This window comes from Martes martes (genome assembly GCF_963455335.1).
Source record: "Martes martes genome assembly, chromosome: 12".
In the NCBI taxonomy this organism is placed as follows: domain Eukaryota; kingdom Metazoa; phylum Chordata; class Mammalia; order Carnivora; family Mustelidae; genus Martes; species Martes martes.
The window spans coordinates 95888423-95915009 of NC_137900.1; the positions used below are offsets into that span (position 1 = coordinate 95888423).

General features: G+C 58.1%; 3 protein-coding genes across 12 annotated transcripts in view; 1 reads left to right on the top strand and 2 right to left on the bottom strand.

Moving 5' to 3' along the window:
• Nucleotides 1-10603, bottom strand: part of PNPLA7 (patatin like domain 7, lysophospholipase) — a 63973-nt gene extending 53370 nt beyond the window's left edge. For 2 of the 6 annotated variants that reach the window (XM_080819248.1, XM_080819244.1), the window contains exons 1-9: nucleotides 10503-10603; nucleotides 9053-9084; nucleotides 7422-7496; nucleotides 7191-7278; nucleotides 6688-6767; nucleotides 4922-5013; nucleotides 4607-4747; nucleotides 3960-4119; nucleotides 2436-2516 (exon numbers count right to left, since the gene is read on the bottom strand). In XM_080819248.1, the coding sequence (XP_080675374.1) occupies nucleotides 2436-2516; nucleotides 3960-4119; nucleotides 4607-4747; nucleotides 4922-5013; nucleotides 6688-6767; nucleotides 7191-7278; nucleotides 7422-7496; nucleotides 9053-9082 (747 nt within the window). In that variant the 5' untranslated portion in view covers nucleotides 9083-9084; nucleotides 10503-10603. The other 4 variants (XM_080819247.1, XM_080819245.1, XM_080819246.1 and 1 more) reach the window with 4 other exon arrangements.
• MRPL41 (mitochondrial ribosomal protein L41) lies at nucleotides 9896-11950 on the top strand. The gene is made up of 2 exons (XM_080819307.1): nucleotides 9896-10025; nucleotides 10457-11950. The coding sequence occupies exon 2, from the start codon at nucleotides 10855-10857 to the stop codon at nucleotides 11260-11262; it is 408 nt and encodes a 135-aa protein (XP_080675433.1). The 5' UTR covers nucleotides 9896-10025; nucleotides 10457-10854; the 3' UTR covers nucleotides 11263-11950.
• Nucleotides 11951-12254: 304 nt separating this feature from the next.
• DPH7 (diphthamide biosynthesis 7) lies at nucleotides 12255-25938 on the bottom strand. 5 transcript variants are annotated; one of them, XR_013967694.1, is made up of 10 exons: nucleotides 25421-25938; nucleotides 23509-23642; nucleotides 23052-23139; nucleotides 21723-21814; nucleotides 21156-21322; nucleotides 18018-18087; nucleotides 17828-17893; nucleotides 16965-17586; nucleotides 16539-16788; nucleotides 12912-13049 (listed from the first exon to the last, which is right to left on the bottom strand). XR_013967694.1 is itself a non-coding variant. In XM_080819295.1 (9 exons), exons 1-9 carry the CDS (start codon nucleotides 25607-25609, stop codon nucleotides 12595-12597), a joined length of 1434 nt encoding a protein of 477 aa, XP_080675421.1. In that variant the 5' UTR covers nucleotides 25610-25938; the 3' UTR covers nucleotides 12255-12594. The 5 variants fall into 5 exon arrangements, 1 of the variants encoding a protein (XP_080675421.1); XR_013967695.1 differs by adding an exon at nucleotides 15898-15966 and having other exon boundaries at nucleotides 12923-13049; nucleotides 16539-17586; XR_013967696.1 differs by adding an exon at nucleotides 15898-15987 and having other exon boundaries at nucleotides 12923-13049; nucleotides 16539-17586.
• Nucleotides 25939-26587: the final 649 nt, after the last annotated feature.

A 26587-nucleotide genomic window follows, 5' to 3' on the forward strand; every position in this document is an offset into this window, starting at 1 on the left:
GCTCGCGCTACTTTTCTTTTTATCACTAGTCCATAGATCCAGCACTCAAAGGAATGTTACGCCCCCACTGAGCCCGATCAACCTAGTCCTGACAGGTAACACTGACTGTCCAGGACAGCAAACTTCAGCCAAGGGCCAAACCTCCCCCACTGCCCCAGACGCCCTAGAAGACGTGGGCAGGGGGCAGCCGGACGGACTCATAAAACACTGAAACTGTTTTTAAAATCTGTCTGTTGGGGCGCCTGGGTGGCTCAGTGGGTGAAGCCTCTGCCTTCGGCTCAGGTCATGATCTCAGAGTCCTGGGATCGAGGCCCACATCGGGCTCCCTGCTCAGTGGGGAGCCTGCTTCGCCCTCTCTCTCTGCCTGCCTCTCTGCCTGCTTGTGATCTCTGTCTGTCAGATAAATAAATAAAATCTTTAAAAAAAGAAAAGAATCTGTTACTTGGATAGAATTAATTTTTTTAAGTGACAAACACAAATATTTGATTAGGCAAAAATGATGTCCCCCCAGATGATCAATTAATCACAACAGAGAATAATTTTCTCTCAAACATCAGCCCTGCTTCCTCACCCTGCCCCACTGAAGGGAGGCGGGCTCCCACCGCAGGAGGAGGGCAGGGACGCAGCAGGTCGGGGAGGCCTGGTCACAGCGCGCATCTCCTGTCCACGCCTGAAATCACAGTGAGACAAGAAGCACCAGGAAGAGCCTCCACCAAAGCTACATTTTACTTAACCCTCACCAGGGCAGAGGGAGGCCACAGAGCTGCACGACGCCCCGGCTGGTCTCCATGGAGATACACAATCCGTCTACACCTCCTGGGCATCTCAGACTCACAGTACACCTCACAGATTCTGACACAAACCAGCCAGAGTCCCACAGAGCCACAAGCGACCCGCCCTGCACACCTGGGAGCCCCTTCCCAGCATAGCGCCTTAGGCAAAGGCACTGGCCTTTCGAGGCAGCTTAGCCTCGCTCAGAGGAAGCGGTGTCTCTCTCAGCGCTGGCCAAGCGTCTTATGAAGACACACCAGGACCTGGGGGCAGAGCGAGATGCTGGAGTCCTGGCATCACCCCCACCCCGGGCCCTGGCAAAGCTCAAAGCATGTCTGTGCCAGCCTGGTAGGGAGGGGGGAGCACCACAAACACCCCCAAGCCTCGAGTCTGTCACCCCCTTGTACACAAGCGCCCGGGCTACATCACAGGGTACCCACCCAGGGCCCCACCCATCAGGAGTGTCACCCAAATACCGAAACTCCTGGCCCCACATGGATGCATCCTTGCCAAGGCCTGTTAAACCACTCTGGAGAGCCCTCTGTGCAGTGTCTGGGGGAAACCGAGGTACACGTGGCCTTGGTGAACAGCTAAAAGTGAAAGCAGGAAGTAGAGCCTGGAAGGTAAGGAGACAATCAAGTACACCTTTAGAGCTACGCAGGCGTGTGCATTATCAGAGCTCGGGCGGCGCACGCCTAAGATTTGTTTCACTGTGTAGAGATTTGACACTGGAGGAGAAAATCAGAGTGAATTCTAGTCAGTGAGAAAGGAACAGGTTGCCGAGCTGAGACTTTCTGCAGCTAGTGACGCACACATAACTGATTTTACTATCCTGTCTACTTCTGCATATGTCTGAGATGTCCGACGACGGGGCGCCTGCAGGGGCTCAGTGGGTTGAGCGACTGCCTTCGGCTCGGGTCATGATCCCGGGGTCCTGGGATGGAGCCCGGCTTCGGGCTCCCTGCTCAGCAGAGGGTTAGCTTCTCCCTCTGTCCCTCTCCCTGCTTACACTCTCTCTCAAATAAATAAAAAATCTTAAAAAAAAAAATAAAAAAAAAGTTCCAGGCCACTAAGTTTAAACATCACAAGATAACACGAGGTGTTATTTTGTAATTGCACTGACGAAGATCAAATACGAGATGACTGCCTGGCTGGTGGGTGAGGACACGGCGTCCTACCACAGGACTGTGGCTCAGGCGTGGGGCAGCGTGCACACCCTCACACCCAGGTCGTCTCCGCAGCCAGATACGTGAAAGAGTGTGCACACAAAACCATTCACCACAACGCTCAGCAGAAGCCTGGGGGACAACAGAGATACCCGCTGGCACAGAAGCCCACAGGAGGACCCCTCCCAGGAAGGGGCCTTGGGGCCTAAGAGATGAGAGGAATGTTTTCACTACACAGCGGTTGTCCCTTTCGAATCGCAGACCACGTGCATACACCACTCAGTCCAAAAAACCATCGCTGAAAAGACAGTCAAAATGCATAAGCAAATGCCAGTTCCGCGTGAACACACAGTTAAAGTTGCTTCTACACACACCCTCGGCCTATGGGGAGTCCCACGCACCCCAGTCCATACACCAGCCCCTCGCCACTGGGGAGAACCGGCCTTGGCGTGGGGGACCTGCTGTCCTGGTGACTTTGGGTGGACCCAGGGGACTCACGGTGATGACGTCCAGGATGCTGAGGAGACTGTGGACGCTGTCTCCGGCCAGAACCTCTTTGACCGCCACCTCAGCACCGTCCTGCGGTCGGGAAGCAGAGCAGAGTCATCCGCTGACCGGAGGCTCCGCCCAGCCCGGGCCAGCTGGGCCACCTGACCTCCTGTCCTGAGAGTTGGGTCATGCCCTAGTGGACCTCCGGCAATCCCAGATGTGATAATGTCCAAAGCAGAGGACAGAAAACACAAGGCTGAGTACGAGCAGTCAGGAAGTCCAGGCGGAGCTGGGCCCTTCAAGCCATGGCCTAGGAGGACTTAGACTGAATTTCACAAAACCCAAGGAGTCTGCTGATCTCAACAGAAGGCTGTGAGGCCTAAATTCAGTTCTTACTGCTATAAATCATAGTGGGTTTTTAAAATATTTTTATTTTTTAGTGCTCGCTTCGGCAGCACATATACTAAAATATTTTTATTTTTTAATAAACATATAATGTATTAGTAGCCCCAGGGGTACAGATCTGTGAATCACCAGGTTTACACACTTCACAGCACTCACCATAGCACACACCCTCCCCAACGTCCATAACCCAACCTCCCCAACCCTCGTTTGTGAGATAAAGAGTCTCTTAACGGTCTGTAATCATAGTGTTTTGATATACTTTCCCACTGCATTAAAACAGAAGTGAGAACTTTGGTGGTTTATTTAGTATAAGAACTTCATCCCAGCTTGACCCGGGAAAACCCTTTTTGAACCTGTTCAAACTTGGCCCAGGTCAGCCTCCAAGAACCCTTCCTTCTGGCCCAAAGGCTCCATTCCAGGAAAGGCCTACCAGCTGGGCTGATGACAGCCCTGGACGCTGAGGGCTGGATGAAGACCATTTCCTTTCTCATCACCCCACCAAGTCCAGCGTAGACAAAGCCACACACAGACAGCATCGTGTCTAGAAAGGACTTGTGGGAGCCCTGCTGGCTCAGAGCCCACCCCCCGGGCTCAGGCAGGTAGGGACTTCCTTAAGGTCAGGGGGCCACCTTGTGCGGTCTGGGGCCCCCAAGAGTCTGCTCCAACAACAGTGGGTGGCCACTGGGGCACTCTAAGGAGACAGGCGCGGCGCCTCCAAGGGCCAGGAACAGCTGGAGTGCAGGAAACCCCCAAACGCCACTGAGCCCAGTAAGTGACGGGCACGCCCCACGCGCGAGTGAAGCCAGCACACCGATGTCAAGGGCACACCGACCCTGCGCCAGCGCCTGTGATAGCAAAGTATGCCTTTCCCCCAAAGAACAGAAACTTAAAATTTTATACTAACTTTTCAGTAGGAACCTTTTACATGGCAGACATATTAGTAAAAACACAACGGGGACGCCTGGCTGGCTCAGATGGTAGAGGGTGCAGCTCTTGATTTCAGGGTCATGAGTTCAAGCCCCACATGGCGTACAGAGCTGACTTAACAATTACAACACAGCAGACCCACACTGTCCACCTCACCCTGCTCCCCCTCGGGTCCCCCCCCCAACCGCCAGGCACTCTTACCGCGTCCTGGATGCAGACTTCCAGGCGCCCATCCTGCACCACATAGATGCTGGTATCCGGCTCCCCTGGCTGGAAGACATGTTCTCCTTCGAGCAGCTGCACAAAGACCATGTGTTTGCAAAGTTCCAGGAACAGTGGCTTCTCAAAGTGGCCCAGGACCCTGCGAAACCACAGCACGTGTGGGAGACCTTCCAGGAAGGACAGGAGGAGGCTGATGGAGTATGGCCGTTGCCACCGTCAGCACTGGCCAGATCCGCAGAGCAGGGGTTCGCCTCCGCCAGTCAGCACTAGCCGCCCGATCCACATCAGGACCGAAGCGGAAACTTCGGGAATTTCCATAAACTGCTCTGCCACCAGCTTAAAGAACTCCTGAGCCATGACTGTGAATCTGAGCCAGAGGCGCGCACAAAAGCCCAGGACGGCAAAGCAGCGCTAGAAAGAGGAACAGGGTTTCCAGGCAGAGACGGGAGGGAGCCCGAGACTGAAGGCTTGTAGCTTCAACACAGCCTCGCGCTCCCTGCACCTGCTCTGAGTTTCCTCCTGAACAGGGAAATGCTGGCAAGGAGAGCAGCACGAGGGGCTGCAGGGGCGGCCCCAGGAAAGGGAGCGCGGCCCAGGCCCTCCTGCAGCGGGCCTCCTTGTCTTACCGCACATTCTTCAGCATGTACAAAACTTCTGACGGCAGGTGCGAGTTCTTCACGTCAAACTCCGTGAGGTCAGCCTCCAGCAGGGAGGGTGGGGGCTCCTTCGGCTGCAGGGCTGGGTATTCCTTCTTGAAACGCAGAATCCTACAAAGCAGAGATCCTCGCATCTGGAGCCCCAGGGCATTCCAAGCAGATGGCATGAGCACGGTGGACGCAGAGGCAGGGCAGCCAGGGGCAGCGGCGATGGCCAGCAGGCTCACCAGTGCCCTCCAGGGAGGGCAGCTGGGGCACGTGTGGTCCGAAGGACACTCCTAGTACCTCTTGGCCAAAGACAGCACCTTGGTCCTCTTCCTCACCCGCTGCCGGGGGATCGCCGTGCCACCCACAAGCGTGTGGGGTAGCGTGGTCACCTGCAGGGCAAAAGGAGAGGCCAAGTCCTGAGCCAGGACCTAATGGACCTGGCCTCAGTCTCAGCCCCCAGCACCTGCCCTGGGGGCTGCCTGCAGGCATGGCATCAGCTCCCAGGATCCGGCCCTGCCTGCCTACCTGCCCAGCACACGGGGACCATCCCTGGTACTGGGGACAGTGAAGCCCTCGAGAGAGCACCAGGTCCTCAGGCCTGTGTTCCCCCTGCGGGCAAGCCTGAGGCTCAGCCTCTCCTCTGTTACACGGACACAGCAGCCCCTTTCCACAGCCTTTTGAAAGCTGGCCCCAGGGCGGCTGGGTGGCATGGTTGGTTAAGAATGTAATGCTTGGTTTTGGCTCCGGTCATGACCTCAGGGTTGTGAGATCGAGCCCCGTGTCTGGTTCTGTGCTCGTCATGGAGTGTGCTTGGCATTCTCCTTTCCCTTTCCCTGCCTCTCCTGCTCATGCACGCACGCCACCTCTCTCTAACAAATACATACATAAAGTTAGCCCCGTCCTGTCCTACGCCTGTCCCAGCCCCGAACTCCCCCAGAATCGAGTCCCTGTGTGATCATCCTGGGTCTAGAAAGTCTTTGCCCCTTCACCACCCCCCAGGCTAGCTCATCTGTCCCTCCGTAAGCGTGGCAGTCAGAGTGGAGAGCGCTGGTTCCTGGATGTCAGCAACCCCCCGTGGGCAGCCACTGCCCCTCTGCTCCCCGAGCGGCACCTGCCTCGAGATGTGAGGTCACGACTCCTCCTTCCCTCCGGGTGACCTGGCACCACTGGACCACTCTCCTGTCCTCCTCAGCCCAAGTCTGGCCACTGCAGTCCTCAGTGGAACCACTGGTTAACTGCCTCCCAACTCGAGCCCGTGCAGTTGCCTTCAAGACCTGCCTGAGGTCAGCGCACGTGGCCCTCACTAGGCAGAGGCGACCGTGCTTAGGCTCGAGGCCCGTGCCACGGCCTGTCGGCAGCGCCGGTGCGCCTCCGTGTCACCGCCTGAGGCTGAGAAGAACGTGAAGTCCACACAAGGACTCACAGGCCTTCCCTGTGGCATTTCTTTATTCTTCTTTAAAAGATTTTATTTATTTATTGGACAGACAGAGATCACAAGTAGGCCGAGAGGCAGGCCCCCCGCTGAGCAGAGAGCCTGATGTGGGGCTCGATCCCAGGAACCTGAGACCATGCATGACCTGAGCCGAAGGCAGAGGCTTAACCCACGGAGCCCCGCAGGTGCCCCTGCTGTGGGATTTCGAGTTCGCTACAGAGAACGCGCAGCAGCGGCGAACCCAGGGCAAGTGGCAAGGAGAGGCAGCTCTAAAATGGCAGCAGCTACTCGTATTTCAAGCCCTGGGCAGTGCTGAGTCCCTTCCTGCCCTCAGGGGGTGGGAGGGGGCTGGGGGTGACCGGGAAGGACTGGACCAGGCCATCTATTCTCCACGCGGGGACTGATGCTGACAAGGGAGGCCTTCCCTTGTCCAATCTCGGCAGGACCCCCGATTTCAGCATGAAAGCCAGGACCTGCTGTGCCCCAGGACACAGGCTGATGAGGCCCCCGTCTCCCCACACTGGCTAACAGTCTCTGAGGGTACAGAGGCCGCGGCGTTGCAGGGTGAGGGCAGCCACCGGCTGCTGGGGGCCGCACTGTGCCGGGGCCTGTGGGAAGCGGCGCAGGTTACCTTCCTCATGATCTTCCGGCCATAAAACATCACTTTGTCTCTCTTCCGGAACCTGTACTGAGGAGTGGGCTGTACCTGCCCTGCAAGGGGAGAGAGGGGGTTGCTAAGCCGCAGAGAGGCAGGAGGGTTCTGCCGGGCAACCCGTAGGGTGTGCACACCGAGCCTGTTCTGCCCCTGCGTGGCACACAGCGTGGGGGAAACGCACGTGGCCTCTTGGGCCCGGGCGGGCACAGGCCGGCTCACAGGGAGCAGGACTCGCGTCATTTCTTACCAAAGTCTTGCTCAGAAACGTGAGCCACAAAAGCTGGGGACATATGCAAATTCCCTGGGTCCAGTGTGCACAGCCTCAGCTGGGACAGGCCAGTAGTTCCCAACAACAGCTACCACAGGTCTGAGAGCTGCTCCTAGGAGCTCCAAACATGGGCAAGACACCCAAACCTCTGCCACCCTCCCAAGCCCTTGTTTCTTACCCCTAGAGCTCAAATCTGCAGCGAGATACTCACGGACTTGGCTAACCCTTCTGTACACAAAAAAGACAGTGATGCCAACGAGGGCCAGGGCCAGCAGGGCTCCAATCACAATCCCCATCAGCTGGGCAAGGTCAAAGACAGAGCACCCATCAGCAAGACGGCCAAAGAGCCCCTCCCCACCCTGGCCACAAAGGAGCAGCCTGGAGCGCAAGGGACCATGAACCCCAGGGCCCCCCGCCACCAGGAAGCACAGGGGGTGGTTACCATGGTGGACTGTGAGTGCTGCTCCGTCAACTGCAGGCCCCAGGACTGTAGGGCAGAACCCAAACAGAAGTCAGCCTAGGGCAGAGCGCTGTGGTCAGGAAGGGCCAACACAGGCATGGCCTCGGCTGCACAGGGCAGCAAGGACAGAGCTGCTGGTTGGGTAGGGAGCCGGCAGCCCGGGAAGAAGTGATCTTCTCGGCTGCTGAGGTCCTCTGAGCACGGCTGCTCAGGAGACAGAGGAACCTGTCTCGCACGGTGACCCACGGGACACGGGGACAGTCAGGCAGCTGGGCAGGGCCAGGAGCTGTGCTGTGTCGACCACAAATCACAGGCATCTTTATCACATGTGAACCCTAATCTTCAGCTTTCGGGTTCCTCACACCCAAGTCTAGAGGAGCAAGGCCGGCTGGCCGCAGGGGGCGTGAAGGCCATCCCTCAGTGCCCTGCGATGACCAACAGGACTGTGTGTGTGCTGCTGGCAACGGGGCACATGGGAGCCGACACCACAGCAATGCTCAGAAACCCAGAGGAGTCCTCTGGATTTTGAGAACCCTGAATACCAGCTCATAGCAGGGAAAGGTTATGTGCCTGCCCACCCCCCCCCCCCCCAGCTCCCAGGGAAGGAGTCAGTGCGGCTTCAGAAGCCCAGACCCAAGGGAGGGAGGAGGAAGAGATGAAAACAAGCACAGGATGGTGAATGGGCAGATGCCTGGGGCCACCTACATGGATATTGGCGGATTCCCCAAAAAGATGAAAACGAACGAGAAAAAGCAGCCAAACAAGCAGCCACTCCACGTTCCTCCTGGTTTCCACATACCACCCCCCCCACCCCAGGCAGCCAGGAACGGGTTGGGGCAGGGGCACCTGCTAATCCTTTCAAGCCCCAAGTGCCAAGGACTAAAGTAGCTTGTCCCACGCTCAGAGAGAGCAGCAGACGCAGCATGGAGGCCAGAAAACCCAGTGGAGTGGAAGGGCATTTGGAAGCAAGGCTCAAAAGCAGAAAGGTGCCGCAAACCAGGATAAGCAAGTGGCCCAGAAAACCAGGTGTTTGAGGTTGGTTCAGCAGACACACGGAAGCAGTGAGAGCTTGCTCCTCCAGAGCCAAGACACAGAGCCTCTCCTGGCCTAGAGTGGTGCCCAGCTGTCGCCAGGACGGGACCCACAACCCACTCTTCACTTAGGTGCGTCCCTTGGAGCTCAGCCACCCCGTCAAGGACAACCAAGGATAACCAAGGAAAGGGTCACACAGGCGGCCCGTAACCTAGTTATGCAATCTCCCGTACTGAGCGCCTCAGGCGTTTCAGAGTTGTTTTAATGCATCCACTTTTCTGCTTTAGGAATAAAGGCTTTGTGATACGGCTACAGATGTTCCACGGAGAAAAGACTCGAGTCAAAGCAAGCAGAAGTCCTAAGGGGACTGACAGTTGTGACCTCAGGGGAAGAAGCGGCAGAGGCAGAGTCTCGACTCTGACAAGGGGACAAAGGGGCCCAAGCTGCCACTCCCATTCAGCTGACTTGGAAGAGCAGCCCACAATGCAAATGTGGAAACGACCCTTTCTCCGGGTCCAGAAAAGCCCCTCGCTGGGAGTTCTGCGGCTCTGATGCATCCCCGGAACCCTCCAGTTCCATACCTCTGGGCTGGCATCCTCCTCTTGCTTCATGGCTAAAAATGAAAAAAACAGTCAAGGTGAAAAGAAGAAAGACTGGTTCAAAGGAGGGCAACTGTCCCGCCAACTCATGCTCACAGGGCAGAGCAACGCTTTCAGGCTTTTTTGCTGGGCTCCTTTTCTCTTCAAAGTCTGTCTGTACTGAAAGGAAACCCCTGATGGAAAGCTGCGCTCTCCACCAAAGCCACTCCCATCTCCGTGAGCTGCTCTCCTGCGGCCGCCCAGGAACCCACAACTGCAGCCAAGTCCCGCTCCTGGCCCAGCAGGTCAAGGGCAAGCGTGGGCGGCTCAGCCAAGGCCTAGTGCGGCCAGGAGCTCCCAGGACCACAGGGATGGGGCTGTAGCTGGGGGCAGGATAGGGGTGCACAGGTTCCCACAGGGCAACTGTGAGACAACCTAGTGGCCTGCCTCAGGGGGGTTTCTAGCCAGTGGGCTTGAGTCCTCGAGGTGGATGTGTCACCTTAAGAGGATGAGCTTGGGGAGCTGGTTCACCTTGCCCCTATCCAGTGGGGAGGAGCCAGGTCTGGGGCTGTCCCCCCCCCCCCGCCCCCCGTGTGTCCCAGGCCCCTCAGAAAAGCAGCAGCAACCCAGAGCGTGTCTCTCCCAAAATCCCAACCAGAGAAGTCAGGCGCAGAAGGCAGATGCGGGGCCATAGTGCATTTGCTCCTGGGTCAAACGTCCTGTGTCCTCTGCCACCCACATGGAAAACCCTTCCTTCTCCGCCGAATCTCCCGAAGGGCCGGCAGCGCCCGCCCCCAGCCCTGACCTGGGAGTCCGGGGAGGCCTGCTGGTGCCCTGACCAGGCAGTCTCCCCACGCGCCCCTCGCTCCGTGTCTGCGCGGGGCAGAGCTCAGGGCCCGCACCGGCGAGGGCACAGACCGCACACGGCCCGACAGAAGCGGGGGCAGGGGGGCTGCAAGGTCGGGAAGGCACCGGGGTGAGTGGCCGTCCAGGTTGGGGGGTGTCATTTTAGGGGGTCATCGGGGTTGGGGGCGTCGGTGTCGGTGGACACCAGGGCTGGGGAACCTCGGGTGGACAAGCGCCCGGGCTGGCCGACGTCGGGGCTGGAGAGCCGCGGCTGACGGGCGTCGGAGTGAGGGGTTTGGGTTTGGGACCAGCGAGGCCGGGGGCTCGAGGTTTACTGGCGTCGGGGCTGGAGGCTGGGGGCTGACAGGCGTCGGGGTCGGGCCTGACGGCGGGGGGACCTCGGAGTTGGGGGCTCGGGGTGGTGGTTAACGTCCGGGGCGGCCGGAGGACTCGGGCTCCGCCCCCCACCTGCGCCTCCCACCGCGCAGGGCCGGGCGGGCCTGTGGGGCAGTGTGCGCCCCGGCACGGGCTGGGGGCGCTGACGGGTACCCTTCCTCGCAGAGCCAGACCAGCCCCCGCTACCTCCGGGCGCTCTGCGGCGACTCACCCGGACCGCGCGCTCCCGACGCCCGCGCTCCCGTCACTACCCCCGCCGCCCGGCAGTCAAGGTCGCACCTCCTCGCTCATTGGCCGGGGCCCAGAGGTCCCGCCCACTCGCAGGGCCGAGGCTGTACATTGGACGCAGCGCCACCAATCGGAGCTACTCTTGCTGCGGCGCGGGGGTCGGAAGCCGTGCTGGCCGCCGGAAGCCGCGCAGGGCGCCGGAAGCCGCGCGAACCGCCGGAAGTCGTGCGAGCCGCCGGAAGCGGGGGCCGAGGCGGCGGGTCACGGCGCGTGTGGGGCGGCAGGTCACGGCGCGTGTGGGGCGGCAGGGGAGCCCGCGGCGTGCAGGCTTCGGCATGGGCCTCCTGAGCGGGGCGGCTCGCGCGCTGGTGCGCGGCGCGGACCGCATGAGCCGGTGGACCAGCAAGCGGGGCCCGCGCACCTTCTACAAGGGCCGCGGCGCCAAGGGCACCGGCGTCCACGGCCGCAACGGGAAGTTCGTGCAGGTCAAGGAGATGGTCCCGGAGCTGGTGGTGCCCGAGCTGGCGGGCTTCAGGCTGCGGCCGTACGTGAGCTACCGCGCCGCCGCGGGCCCGGACGTGCCCCTGACGGCCGAGCAGCTGTTCCGGGAGGCCGCGGCCCCGGCCGTCGCGGAGGACTTCAGGGACGGCACCGTGGACCCGGCGCGGCTGGAGAAGTACGGCTTCGAGCCGACGCAGGACGGCAGGCTCTTCCAGCTGTACCCCAGGAACTTCCCGCGCTAGCAGCCGCGGCCGCCGCGGAGCCGCCCCTCGGGAAGCCGCGAGCGTCCTCCCCGTGGGCTCGGGGCAGAGGCCGGGGTCCGGCGCGGCCGCTGGCGTCGCCTGTTGGAGCCGTCGCCCCGGGCGCGTGCGCTCCGGGGAGAGCCGAGTCCTAGATAAACGCCGCTAAACCCTAAACACGGCCCGGAGTCTTGTGTCGGGGCGAGCGCGCCGCCGGCTGGGAGCCCGTCACTCGGCGCGGCGGTTTCTTACGGGTTTCGTCGGGAAATAAGGCAAAAGGCAGACGTGGTATCTGGGCCGTCTGGGGGGCTCCGTCGGCCCGGTGCCTGCCTTGAGCTCAGGCACAGTCTCGGGGTGTTGGGGCCCCGGCTCGGCGGGCGGGGCGGGCGCACACGCTAAGAAAGGTCTAAAGGAGAGCGCACGCCGCGTGTCTGCGCCCCGGCAGCGCGGGTCCGGTCCCCCGCCTGCACCGCGCTCCGCTTCTTCCAGAACCGGGGAGCCTGGGAGTCAGAGTCCCAGGCTCCTTAGGGGGAAGGCGGCTGGTCCGCCGCGCTACCCCGTTCAGGCGGACGACTCGCTGCGGCAACTCTGTACACACTTGCCTGCGCCCGCCGGCAGCCGAGGCTAGTGTGAGCACTTCCGGTGCCGCGTCTTTGTAAAAGTTCGCGGAAAACTGCCGTCAAGTCGCCTTAAGGACAGACGCACTTTCAGGGCGCTGGGGGCTCACTCGGTGAAGCGTCTGCCATCGGCTCAGGTCATGACCCCAGGGTCCTGGGATGGGGCCCCGCATCCGGCTCCCTGCTCCGCGGGGAGCCTGCTTCTCGTTAACCCTCCCTCCCCGTTGGTGCTCATTCTCTTTTCTCTCAAAATCTTAAAAAAAAAAAGTGTGGGAGGTTGGGTGAGCCTGGTGGTGGGTATTAAGGAGGGCACGTAGTGCATGGAGCACTGGGTGTGGTGCATAAACAATCTTGAAACACGGAAAAAATAATAAAGTTAAGGGGAAAAAAGCACACTTTCCTTTAGTTAAGTAAGTATGAAGAACTGAATGTCCAATTCACACAAGAAACTGACAAGTCAGAGCTGGGAACCAAGACCCTTCCGCCGCTTGCCGCCAGGCAGAGTCACCGCCGTGGAATGCCCCCGCGGACTGAGAAGCCAGCAGTTTCTCTGACCTCGCGCTGTAGAGCCCATGAAGGGCACTGGGCCCTGTGCGGTCCCCTGCGGAGGAGAAGACCCAGTGCGAGGGTCTGAGTGAAGTGCACTCACAAAGTCACACTGGGTTTTATTTGTGGAAATGGCCTTTATGACTTCAAACCAACCAAACTCTTCCCTAGCTCAGCTGCTCTCCCACTTCCAGAGGTGAAGAACATGATCATAGAAGGAGCAAGTAGCTAGGAGGTCAGTGTTCAAGGTCGCTGCTTCCAGACAGAGGTCACAGTCACAGACCTTGGTCCCTGCAGTGTGCCGCCAGCTCTCGCTCTCCGTCATGTCCTCTGCCAGTGGCTGCAGAGGACTCCTCCGTTTGCTGCCACTCTGGAGTCTGGAAGGACCCTCTTCCTTGTCCTCTGCTAAATGATGACAAGAGGCTGCTGGTGACGGGTGTACAGCCTTCAGGCTACAGAGAGGTGCGGCTCTGGCTCCTGAGTTGCCGCAGGGAAAAGTCCCCAAGCAGCACGGCTGGTGGATCTGGGACAGGCTGCCGGAACAGAGCCAGGACCAGTCAGCTCCATACACCAATGAGTTGGACAACGTGTGAGACACACAGACCGTGTAGGCTTCCTGCTTCTCCTCTGGAATAAGACCAAACATGTGATGTTACCCAGGATTGATCTCATCACTTCCAACCCATGGCCCCTGCCCACTCTCAAAGGGAGACTCTGCTAAAAGCAGCCACTCGTTTGTCAGCAACCACTGTGCATCACGCAAAGGAACCCTTGAGATGTGACAGATGAGAAGAAAACAGACCTTCACCTGCAGTGAGCGCACCCTGTGTGCAGAGAGCAATCAGCACGGCCAGAAGCACACGGGCGAGGGTGCCTTTCCAAGCAGGCAGACTGGGCAGAAGTCTCTCAGTGAAGACTTCAAAGCAAAGGACAAAGGGTTAGCTAGAGGGGAGCGACAGGGATGCTAAGAACAACAAGGAGAACAAGCACGTGGGAAGCAACAGGACACGTCTGGGCAACCACAAACAAGTGGCCAGGCAATGCCACCAGGGAGCAGGGACAAATGTCTGGAGTGCCTGCTCCATAAAGTCTGGGTTTCAGCTTGGAAAGGAGTCACTAAAGAGTTTCGGCAGTTTTCCTGACGGTGAGTCACTATGGCACCTTTGAGGCTGGAGGGCGGGACTGGAAAGAAGTCTCGCTGCAGAAGGTATACAAGCAGGGTGCCTGGGTGGCTCAGTGGGTTAAGCCTCTGGCTTCGGCTCAGGTCATGGTCTCGGGGTCCTGGGATTGAGCCCCGCATCAGGCTCCTTGCTCAGCAGGGAGCCTGCTTCTCCCTCTCCCTCCGTCTGCTTATTTGCAATCTCTCTCTCTCTGTCAAATAAATAAGATCTTAAAAAAAAAAAAAAAAGTATACAAGCAACATGTGACCAGCAAAAGAAATGATAAGGTGTTGCCGAACCCGCGGTCGTCTAAGGTCCAGGACAAGGCCACGGATGGCAAGACCAGCCCCAGAAAACTAGGGGCCAGTGAGCTGGGGGTGTGGCCTTGGCTGTCCCCACCTGGAAGGCCTGGTGGCCAAAAAATCGAGGGAAGTACTCAAAAATCAGTGGGGACACTTGACACACACAGGAGACAGCTTCCGGAGGTCTTCATGGGAAAGCTTTACGATAATGTGAACGGTATAATGAGTAATGACAACACTTTATGGCCCACTCAGTAACATAAAAGTCCATGAATCTATATGGACAGCTAATAAGTACAGATATATGGGAGAGAAGAAGGTTCTTCCTTATAAAAAAGCTAAGTTTAAAATGAAAAACTGGGGCATCTGGGTGGCTCAGTGGGTTAAAGCCTCTGCCTTCAGCTCGGGTCATGGTCCCAGGGTCCTGGGATCGAGCCCCGCATCGAGCGCTCTGCTCAGCAGGGAGCCTGCTTCCTCCTCTCTCTCTGCCTGCCTCTCTGCCTATTTGTGATCTCTGTCAAATAAATAAATAAATCTTAAAAAAAAAAGAGGAAAAACTGATACCGGAGCACCAGGGTGGTGCGGTCGGTTAAGCGACCAACTCTTGGTTCTGGCTCGGGTCATGATCACGGGGCTGTGAGAGCCCGTGTCAGGCTCCGTGCTCAGCACAAAGTCTGCTGAAGACTCTCTCTCCCTCCCCCTCCGCCCCTCCCCCCTGAACATGCATGCATGCTCGCTCACGCTCTCTCTAAAATAAGTAAATAAATCAAAAAAAGAAAAAGAAAATAGAAAATCTTCGCAATTATGGTAATGATTTTGTTCAGGCAAGAATCATCATGTGTTGAGTGAAAGTCTGATGAAGAACACAAAGGTTCAAATACTAACCACAGACTAATTAGTACAAATTACACAAGGAAAAATGCATTTTTATAGTGAAGAAGCCCAGGGGAGACCTCAACCAAGGGACCAAATTAGCCTCATCAGCGGGAAAAAGACAAAGTGACATCACGTGGCCCCTGATGAAGCCCACTAAGGAAGGCAGAACGTCATTTTTGTGACGTTCCTGACAAAAACCCACAACCCCGGCCCGGAGACACACTTCAGACTCCGGGTTAGGAACTGACTGAAAGCAAGATCGCGCAGACATGCCGTGCCAACGGCAGCCGCGAGAGGGCGCCCTGAAGCCCCCGAGTCCCTAGGCGGCAGGAGGGACCCTCACCACCATGCGGGTCAGTTCGTTAGGAAAATGCAAACAGCATAAACAGACAAACGCCGAACAACAGAGCCCCAAAATACACGAGGACACAGAAACGAGGGAAGAGATTCACGACACAAGCACAGCAGCCGGAGACTTCACTGCCCACTTTCCACGACGAACAGGGGCACCTGGTGGCTCAGTCGCTGGAGAGTCGGGCTCTGGGTTTCAGCTCAGGTCATGATCTTGGGGGACCCCACGCCCGGGGCCGGGGGAGATGTCTGCTGGAAATTCTCCCTCCCTGGGCCCCTCCCCCCACAGTGTGCACACATGCACGCACTCTCTCTTTCTCTCAAATAAGTAAAAAAATCTTTAAATAAATAATAAAAATGAGAAAATATGAAAGACACATTAAAAAAAATAACGAACCACCAGTGGAGCCTGCGACTCTTGGTTATGGGTGGTGGGTTCAAGCCCCACGCTGGGCATAGGGAATACTTAGAAAAAGATATTTTTAAATAAAAAACTAACGTACAACCAGACAGAAAATCAACAGATCCCTTGAAGAGAATCTGCAGAGCGCTCCGCCCACAGCCACCGAACCCGCTCTTCTGAAGGGCACGCAGGACGCTCTCTGGGACCAACCACACACAAATGCAAGCAGCAAGTCTCAATAAACTTAAAGGAACCCACAAAGGAATGAAATTAGAAATCTGTGTCAGAAATTTAGGACAGGGGCGCCTGGGTGGCTCAGTGGGTTAAAGCCTCTGCCTTCAGCTTGGGTCATGGTCCCAGAGTCCTGGGATGGAGGCCCGTACCAGGCTCTCTGCTCAGCGGGGAACCTGCTTCCTCCTCTCTCTCTCTCTCTGCCTGCTTGTGGTCTCTCTCTGTCAAACAAATAAATAAATCTTAAAAAAAAAAAAAAAAAAGAAATTTAGGACAGTCACAAAAATGTGGGATTAAACACACTCATCAATAAGTAATGAGTCAAAGAAGAAATCACAAAGGAAATTAGAAAGTTTTTTTTTTTTTAAGATTTTATTTATTTACTTGTCAAAGAGAGAGAGAGAAAGAGAGAGAGAGAGTGAGCACAGGCAGACAGAGTGGCAGAGGGAGAAGCAGGCTCCCCGCAGAGCAAGGAGCCCGATGTGGGACTCAGTCCCAGGACGCTGGGATCATGACCTGAGCTGCAGGCAGCCGCTTAACCAACTGAGCCACCCAGGCGTCCCGAAAGTACTTTTTTAAAAAAATTTTATTTATTTGACGGAGAGAAAGATCACAAGTAGGCAGAGAGGCAGGCAGAGAAAGAGGGGGAAGCAGGCTCCCCGCTGAGCAGAGAGCCCGATGCGGGGCTCGATCCCAGGACCCTGAGATCATGACCCGAGCCGAAGGCAGAGGCTTAACCCACTGAGCCACACAGGTGCCCTTATAAAGTACTTTGAGATGAGTGAAAACATACCACACCCCAAAACTGATGGCACGCAGCGAGAGCAGGGCTCAGAGGGCAACGTCTCAGAGAGCAACGTCTCATTAAACACAAGACCTCACGTGGCTGAGAACTGCACGTGCATGGAACTGCCAGAGCGGACGCGCGACAGACGGCGGGACCGAAGACACAGAACAGGAAGCCGGGAGCGCAGCCCCGCGCAGGGGAGACCAGGCCGCAGAGCCACACGGACGAGGTAGAGGTGGCGTCTCTCAGTCGCTTCCTCGTGTGGACAAGGAGGGAGGAGGAGTCACAGACTGAGACTATGAGGAGGGAAAGGGGGGCGCTGGGGGCTTGAGAAGAGAGAACAAAATGTGCAAAAGTTCCCGGGAAAGGATGACCGGCTACAGAAAGGACACGGTTTGCCTGGCAACTCCGAGAACCCACCGTAACACCAACCTAGAGTGAGAGCCCCCAAGTGGGTCAGGCCCGCGTGGAACCGGGTGCTGCCCAGAGAGCGGGAGCAGGAGGGAGGGAGCTGAAGTGCGTGGGAAGCACGGGGAAGCCAGACCAGACCGTGCACAGGCAGGAGGGACGTGGCAGAAAGCGGGCCAAGGACGGCTACGGAAGAGACAGCTGGTGACGCTTCCAGAGCGGAGTCCTAACAGGGCAGAGGACAGCCAACCAGCGGGAGGTACCCGGGTGACCGAGCCGGTCAGGTGAGGACTGCGGCGAAGGAGCAGAGCGCCGCAGACCGAGTTTGGGCCTGGCCCAGTTACGGGCCTCGGTGGGACTAGGGTGTGAGCCGGGGAATGTGTAGAGCGTGCAGGAGGAGCTTGGCAGAGCCAGGCAGTAGGGACGCCGGGAACCCCCACCCCAGGCCTGCCTGCCACGGGGCCCTCACTCGCCTATCGCCTTCTGGCAGTTGAAGATCTGAAAGCCGCCGCGCGTGCACGCTGCCAGGAGCAGGTGGTGGCGGAGAGGGTGCCACTTGAGCCTCCACACTCCGCCCCGCGCGGCCATGTCTGCGAACGGCTCCTTCATGTTCCGAGTGTCCCACAGCAGAACGTGCTCGTCGTAGCTGAAACCACGGGGCGCACGCAGGAAAACCCACAGCTGCTTTCCCCCCAGCCCCCTAGGTGCAAGGGCCACCTCCCAGGGACACCCACGCCACTCCTTCGTCTGGGACGGAGGCCCTTCCCAAGCCCAGCTCTCTACACTCTGGTGAACAGCTGGGCCCATCCAACAGCAGCGCGATGGTCACCATGAGAAAAGAAGTGAAACGAGGAAGACGGAGCCCGGGACAACCCGAAGGGACTCACCTTCCCGTGGCCAAGATGTCCTCCCGGTGGGGGCTACTGCGCACGCTGCACACGCCCATGGAGTGTCTGTGGGCAAAAGTGTGAGGTCTGAGCCGGCGCCCGCGCAGGGTCCCGACCCCAGGGGAACGTCCACAGAGGGGGGATGGGGCGCTGGTGTTACACGCCGAGGGCTGGTCCCTTGGTAGCTCACCTCTCGCTCGTGAACACACATGTGCCAGGCGTCCTGGTGTCCCAGCCTTTCAGAAGGCCGTCGTCCCCACCTGCGTGGAAACAGAAAGGCCCGCTGACAACGGCACTGACGACAGGAGGCAGCCACTGCCCGCCAGGGAGGGCACTGATGTCCACGGGCGATGCCGTGGTTTCAGGGGCCAGCAGGCAGAAGAGCCCTGGGCTGGAACTGTGTCTCCGGACTTGGGGAGGGCCCCGCGGGGAAGACAGGAGAGGCTGAGGGGCTCGGCCTAGAGGAGTAACAGGGAAGGCCACGAAGTTAGCGGGTGAGTTTCCGGGGCACGACCTGGCTGAAGCGGCCGCTCCGCAGGCTCCGGCAGTCGGCGGTCCTGGCGCCGCAAACCCAAGCTACCATAGCAAAGAACTCTGAACGGGAGCTGTGGGCAGGAGGCGGCAAGCAGGAGCACTTCTTGCGTTTCTGGAACCTTCCGCCCACCCCCATGTGTTTTAAAGGGAAGTGCCCTTTGTAACCTTACAGAAGAACGCACCCCTGCTTGTCTTAGGGACTGAAAAAATAGGAAGAGAGGGGAAGCTGGCCCCATCATCCAGCAACAAGAGAGACGGTACTGGGGCGCCTGGGGGCTCAATCGTTGAGCGTCTGCCTTCGGCTCAGGTCAGGATCCCAGGGTCCTGGGATCGAGCCCCGCATCGGGCTCCCTGCTCAGCGGGAAGCCTGCTTCTCCCTCTCCCACTCCCCCTGCTTGTGTTCCCTCTCTCACTGTCTCTGTCAAATAAGTAGACAAAATCTTAAAAAAAAAAAAAAGAAAAACAGGTAAAGGGGACCGGTGGCTATCCTGGAGGAAGGGGAGCAAGGCTGGGACTGGGACACAGGCCCACGGGAGAGTGAAGGGAGCCAGCGAAAACACCTGGGTCTGACCACCGTGTCCATCCACTCGACTGTCTACCCTCCCACATACCCACCTGCCTGCCACCTGGCCCCCCTCCACTCAACCTGCCCATCAACACACACTCTCTGAGCACGCTTCGGACTCCCACAACAGACGGAAGGGAGACGGGATGAACACGGCCTACAACTAAGGAGACCGACCGAACCGGTGCACCAGGCGTGATGCCTCCGACAGGGGCTGCCGTCCGGTGGCAGACTCGCAGAGAGAGCCGGTAGCGGCTTCTTCGCACGCTGGTGTCTCCTGTCTCACAACACGTTCATCCACCAGGACACCCTGGTGACCCGCTGCACACAGACACCCAAAGTCCTACGGCTCTTCCCCTGCGTGCCCTACTCCCAACTTGGTCTGAGGCCTTTTTGCCACCACCTGCGTGGCAGGTCTCCGGGCTCTGCCCCCACGTCCCTGCAGCTACACTCAACACCTTAGTGGAAAAGATCCCCTTGGATTCTAAGATGTAAGTCAGGAGATGTCATCCCTCTGCCCAGCATCCTGCTGTGGCTCCCAGTTCATTCTGAGCAAAAGCCAAAGTCCTCCCCGTAGCCTGCAGGGCCCTGGGACTTTGATCTCCCCACCTTCTGTCTGCCACTCCTCCCACCATTCCGGTTCTACAGCTCTCCCCACGCAGCAGGCTCACTCCTGCTCCAGGCCTCTGCCCCCAGTGACCGCGCTCTGGGACAGGACAGCCGGCACCTGCCCACACCCCAGTACCCCCCCCCCCACTCTACCTTTCTTCTTCCCAAAGCACTGATCACCTCTGAGCTGCTCTGCACTGTGCCACGCCCACTGCGTGTCTCGTCTCAACGTACGCTCAGTGAAAGCAGGGGCTGCTGTCTGTCCTGTTCACTCATGTATCTCCAGCACCTAGAACACTGCACTGACACAGCACATGCTCCATAAACATTCGGTGAAAAAATGAGTTGGTGCTGAATTATGAAATCGTAGCCGCCACGATACCCTTGCTCTGAATTAGCTAAGCCTCAAGGTAGTACTAATCCGAGAACGAGAAGATCTAAAAAAATTAAATCCTGGGGTGCCTGGCTGGCTCAGTCAAAAAAGCGTGTGACTCTGATCTCAGGGTTGTGAGTTTGAGCTCCACCCTCGGTGCAGAGATGCCTTAAAATAACTAAGAAAAATTTCCTTAAAAGGAAGAAAGAGAGAGATAGAAAGGAAGGGGAAGGGAAGGGAAGGAAAGAAAGAGGTCTGCTTAAGCGACCAAAATGCAGTTGTTTCTGGAAGACAGGGCCCGTAGCTGAAGTCAGGAGAGTGACGACGCAGAGAGAGAAACGCACCGGACAGAGGCCAGAGGACAGGAAAACTTTTAAGCAGACGGGAGGAGCCCCCGAAGTAGAACAAGGAGCAATCAGCAGAGGAGACGTCCAGGGTAACTCAAGGAAGACGGCGCCGGTCAGCGCAGGAACGTAGCTGAGAGGGTGCTCTCGGGACCAGACCACCAAGGCGCCGAGTGAGAGTGGTTGCGGCAGACGGCGGGGGACCACACAGCTTCCTGACAGTCCAAGAGAACGTCCCTGCCCTGAGCGCGCTGTGAAGCCTAGAGCACTACTGGCAACTGGCCGCAGAGGGAAGCAAGGGTCAGATCTTTTCTTTGCCTCTCCGCACATCCAGGAGCCCCCCTTCTACCTTCTCTCAGCGGCCAGTGTCCCCTGCCTCCCATCTCCCATGAGTCCTCTCCACTCGGCCGAAAGGGGCTGATCACAGACGCCCAGCTCCTGCAAACTCTAGTTCGAGGAATTTCTCACCCTCACATCAGGACCTGTGCACACACTACCCACGATACCAGGGAACCCAGCCTCTCTCTCTCTCTCGGCCTTTTCTTTGGGAAGGTAAACTGTATCCAAGTAGGGAGTAGACAAGCCTGAAACCCAGCGTCACAAAGTCAATACTGGACACAGAAACAGCAGTGGGAAACGTGGGAACTCTGGATTTCTCGCAGCAGGAGCACAGGATCACATACCAGGAGCACCAGGAGGCCGGGCTCTGCTGCTCCAGCACGCGGTCAGCGCTACCCAAGACCCCGCGAAGCCTGAACGGCTAAGTCGCGAGTACCAGGTACAGCTTTTGTCTCCACAGAGGGTCTTCAAGGTCCCAACGCGTCCACAGTCACCGCCCTGACACGAGCCACACTTGCTCACTCCCTCCTTCATGGGGCCAACACCCAGCGGGGAAGTACCAACCTGAATACACGATTTCCGTCCGCCAGTAATCAAAAGCAGCGATCCAGGCCTCAAACTGATGGGCAGCCCACGTGGCCACCGCCCGCAGCCCTGCCTCAGTCACCTCCAGCAGGTGGAGCCGCCCCTTGGAGTCGCTGCCGATGATTTTCAAGGGCTGGTCACTGGCCCTAGACGCAGGGAACCAAGGGAGAAACCCAGCCGAATTTATGCACTGACCCAAACTCATCACCCTCTCCTGGTTCCCAGCGGGTGACACCTTGCGACATTTCATGGCAGAGGTTCCCCATGGACCTGGTCTGCGGACCTGCCCGTTAAGTCGTTTGGGCATCGGGCAGAAACCACCACTGAGCTTGTTAAAATAAACCCGGTCAGCTTCCCTCGATGAAAACACCGTTCCTTTTATCTGAAAAGCCGGAACGTGTTCTCTCTAGATCAGGACTGGTACTGACACTGCCCGGTCTGGGGAGCTGGAATCACGGCTGCCACGAGGCTTCGAATCTCTCTGCACGAGAAGAGCGGCGACTCCCCCGAGGAAAGCCTGGGGTCCCTCACCAGCGCCGGCCTTACCTTTCGGCTCCCCCAGTGGACCAGTCCAGGGACAGGGCCAGACACTGCTTCCCCAGGGCAAAGCCGGAAACCGGCTGCAGCGTGTAAGCATTCTACCGGAGAGAAGAGAGCGCTATCTAAGGGAAATAGCCCAGAACCCCAGAAAGCCGAGTACTCTAGCTCACGTGGCCATCACTCCCTCCTCTACTACTAGACGAACAAAGTGTGTGAGCCCTTGATTCATCACAGAATGAGAGGACCACTGTGGACCCTGCCCCCGCTCTCCGGATGCTGCCACACCTGTGGGAGGAGGACTCTACACACAACCCGAGCGGAAGCAGGTCTCTGCCCTTCGCTGTCCGTGCGCTCCTAGACACGGCCCAGGAAGCGCCACTGACAGACACCCGCCACCTCTCCCCGCCTCAAGGGATGCTGGGACACTCTGTCTTCAGGGACAGTGACATCGGGATCTTTCTGTTAGTTTCCATTTCAGAAGCTGCAACTAGCCATCAAACGCGGTTTCTCTTTTCTAAGACTTACGTAAGTATCTCATGACCTAGACAAGCTGGACGATGCTTACCTCCCTTAAAAGGCCCCTAGCAGGCGGCTTCCTCAGGGTCCTCTCTGAGGGTGATGTGCTCTTGCCAGAACCTGGTTCATGGGCCCACAGTCTTCCCCGGATTATTTCCTCCCTCCTTCCTCAGACAGGGCTGCAGCACGGCCCTTTACACACAAGCCCTCAGCCGCCATAGCCCCAACAGCAAGTGCTCCGGTCCCGCCTGCACACCTGTGCTGGTGTGTGTCCCTCCCACCGAGTCAGGGCTGGTCTTGTGGGCTCTGCCTTCCCTCGACGACAGGAATCCCCTGTTCTCCCAAGCCTCTGACCGTCGGATGCAGTCATTCTGCAAACACGTGGCACTGCCCAATACCAAACAGTCTGAGAAAGCCACAGGGGAGACACATCCCTTCCTGATTATGGGTGACAAGTACCACTTTCCCATAGGAAGTTCGTTGCTGTTCTTGGCCCCAGCAGCATCAGCCTAAGAACGCTGGTCCAGCCTTTCCATACAGAAGAACTTTCAGACCCACTGACAGGTGAATGAATGAATGCCCTGTCCCTTCAGCCCTTCCACTGGGGACACACGGGTGACCTCTTCTCAGAGTCAGATGCAGAACCCCGTAATTTAAAACAGACTGCACGCTAGATTAGAATGTTTTATGATAAAGTTTGCCACTGAACAGAAATCATGCCACAGAAAAGTTCGCAGCAGCACACCCTCACGCCCAAACCGTCTCCAGTCAGAGTCTTTCCAACCCACCCACCCCCAACTCCTGGTCCTAGTCACTGACCTCAGACCCCACCAAACGGAGGAGTTCTATGGACCCACCAGCGTCTGCCACGCCCAAGAGGGCATGGCCGGCCACCGGGATGTGGCACCTGCGGGGAGAATTCATATGCCAGTCAGAGCACAGGACGTACCCAGGGCACGGGATAGCATTATGGACCTCAGGAACTTACTAAAATTTCAGCTCCAAAGCCAGGCTATAGCCTACAGTTCTGTTCCAAGACTCCCCTGCATCACTTTCCAGACTCCCACCAACCCGAGGACTTGGAACACGACAACTGAAAGGAGCCCCAGTCTACAGTACCCTCCCAGGGCCAATAGGTGGGCAAAACAATAAAGAAATGAAAAAGTTCAGACATTTCCCCATCTTATTGAATGCTGACAGGCATCAGGCTCCCTGATGAAATGAACAGATACTCACGACGAATTCCAGACAAGACGGATTTTTACCAACATCATACCATTTCATGTCCAGGATTGCGGAAGTACCTCTTCTTTGGACCTCGAGCAGGGGGTGAGCAGAGTTCTCCTCGTTGAAACTATACAAGTAGAGACGACCCAAACGGGTTTGAGGCTCATCAGCATCCAGTCCACTCTACAGAAAAGGCAGTAATCTATCTGATCACTCTGATAGATACCAAAGAACCCGAGGGATGGGAAAAAGGAATCAAAGGAAGGAAAAGGTTGGCCAAGACTCTGGGACTCTTGTGGCTCAGTAAGTTAAGCCTCTGCCTTTGGCTCGGGTCATGATCTCAGGGTCCTGGGATTAAGTCCCTGTCTGGCTCCCTGCTCAAGGAGTCTGCTCCTCCCCCTGCTCGTTCTTTCTCTCTCTCAATAAATAAAATCTTAATCTTATTATTTATTCATTTGACAGACAGTGATCACAAGTAGGCAGAGAGAGACAGAGAAGCAGGCTCCCCGCCGAGCAGAAAGCCCGATGTAGGACTCGATCCCAGGACCCTGGGATCATGACCTGAGCCGAAAGTAGGGGCCTTAACCCACTGAGCCACCCAGGCGCCCCTAGAATTGTTTTTGTTTTTAAATATTTTATTTATTGGGGCATGTTGGTGGCTCAGTGGGTTAAGTGTCTGCCTTTGGCTCAGGTCACGATCTCAGGGTCCTGAGAGTGAACCCCGCATTGGGCTCTGGGCTCAGCGGGGAGCCTGTTTCTCTTTCCCCCTCCGCCTGCCATTCTGGTTACTTGTGCTCTCTATTTCTCTGTCAAATGAATAAAATCTTTAAAAGAAAAGATTTTATTTAAAAAAAAAGATTTTATTTGTCAGACAGCTCACAAGTAGGCAAAGAGACAGGCGGGGGGGGGAGCGGGGGGGAGGGAAGCAGGCCCCCCACCAAGCTGAGAGCCCGATGTGGGACTCGATCCCAGGACCCTGAGATCACCAGCCCAGTCGAAGGAGCAGCCCAACCCACTGAGCCACACAGGTGCCCTTTTCTTTTTTTTTAAGTTTTATTTAAATAATCTCTACAGTCAATGTGGGTTTCAAACTCATGACCCTGAGATCAAGAGCTGCATGGCCTACTGACTGAGCCAGCCAGGTGCCCCTAGAACGCTCCTTCTAAGCGGACTTGCAAGAAGCAGCTATGGCAGGGTCACTGCAGGACCCAGTCAGCCCTGAAAAGTCCCAGCTCTGGCAGGTCGCTGGAGCGCCACTTACCGTTATTAAAAGCCTGGTTTGCATATGAATAGATGCCTTCAAGAGATTAGCTATAGCTCCTTCAAATTCCCAGTTTCTCTTTATTCTAGACTTCACCTAGAAACTTGAGCCACACCCGTGTATAAGGGACTTTCAGGACACCCGTTCCCAGAGCCAGGCCGGCTCAGTCCGGGCAGAATGCTGCTCTTGCTCTCAGGGCTGGTGCACAGATTACTTACATAAATAAACTTAAAAAAAAAAAAAAAAGTCCCTGGGGCGCCTGGGTGGCTCAGTGGGTTAAAGCCTCTGCCTTCCGCTCAGGTCACGATCCCAGGCCCCGCATCGGGCTCTGCTCACGGAGCGCCTGCTTCCCCACCCCTTGCCTGCTGCTCTGCCTACTTGTGATCTGTCCGTCAAATCAATAAATAAAATCTTAAAAAAAAAAAAAACCCTCTAATCTGCCTTCTGACCAGAAGGCCACTGTCACATCTTCCCCTCCTGTGTGACTCCACACAGACTTTTCTCTTCCAACCGTCCCCACCGCAGGCCCGACAGGTCCCAGCAAGTGTGGAAGGCTCTGCCCGCCTGAACTCTTTCCCCGCCCTTCCTGAGACGTCTCCTGGAAGAGGAGCCCAGTTTCAGCGACTGAAGATGCCACTCGGGGAGCGCAGACCCGGAGAGCCGCGCTCAAGGCCGCCGGGGGCAGGAGGGCACCGCACACCTTGCTCTCGGGGTCGGCGCGCGGCTCCTCGGGCTTCTGCAGCTGGTAGGTGCCGCAGACCAGCAAGTGCCTGCTGCCTTCCAGCGGGCACCACTCCACCGAGTCCGCGGTGTACTCCGTGTCCACCGCCTGCAGCAGCCGGACGCGACCTCCCGGGCCGCAGCAGTCAGACCCGGACACAGCCGACATCGGGCGGCGGGGGGAGGGTGGCGAGGCCAGGTTGAGGGCGGGGGTCGGAGTCGGGGCCGGGGTCGGCGGGGAGAGCGGGGGTCGGGGCCGGGGTCGGCGGGGAGAGCGGGCCGGGGTCGGCGGGGAGAGCGGGGGTCGGGGTCGGGGCCGGGGTCGGCGGGGAGAGCGGGGGTCGGGGCCGGGGTCGGCGGGGAGAGCGGGCCGGGGTCGGCGGGGAGAGCGGGGGTCGGGGCGGAGGTCGGCGGGGAGGCCCGGGGTCGGGGCTGAGGTCGGCGGGGAGGAGAGAACCAAGTTCCGAACCCGCCCTTTTTATTTCCGCAATCGCCCCCACTTCCGGGGCACCGGGGCGGGACTTCCGGCCGCCGCCGTCGCCGCGCGAGAGGCCGGGCTCCTGCGCCCCCTGCCGGCGGACCTCCGCGGGCTGCACGCGGGGCTGGAGGCGACAGCCCAGTATCCAGACGGAATGGCGTTCGAGGGGGCTCCTACCGCGGCGGGAGGGAGAGGGACAGGCGGAGGGAGAAGGGAAACAGGGCACGGAAGTAGGGGTGAGCAAAGGACCTAGACTTTGAGGGAGCCGAGTCCGGGGTCGGCCCCAAAGGGGGTGGGCCATGCCCGCCCTCTGTCCCTCACGGCCATCCGAGGGGGCTGCCGGGCCTGCGAGAAGCGCGGGGCACCCGCGGACGCAGACCCGCCTGCCAGGACGTAGGAGGAAGGAGCCAGGGCCAGCTGGGGGTGCCTGATGCGCCGCGGGCTGGGGTGCTGGACAGAGGGCCTGGGCAAGGGAGCCCGCGTCTGGGCCCCAGGGGCAGGGCTCCGTCGGCCCCTTAGGACGTAAGGGAGGACCCCGCGCACAGCCGCGATCTGATCTGGGAGGCTGAGGAGATGCTGCCGCCGGTCAAGAAAACCAGTATATACTGCAGCACGGGTTTGGGGAACGCGAGCTTTGGACGTTGCGAAGGATGGACTGAACTGTCTCCA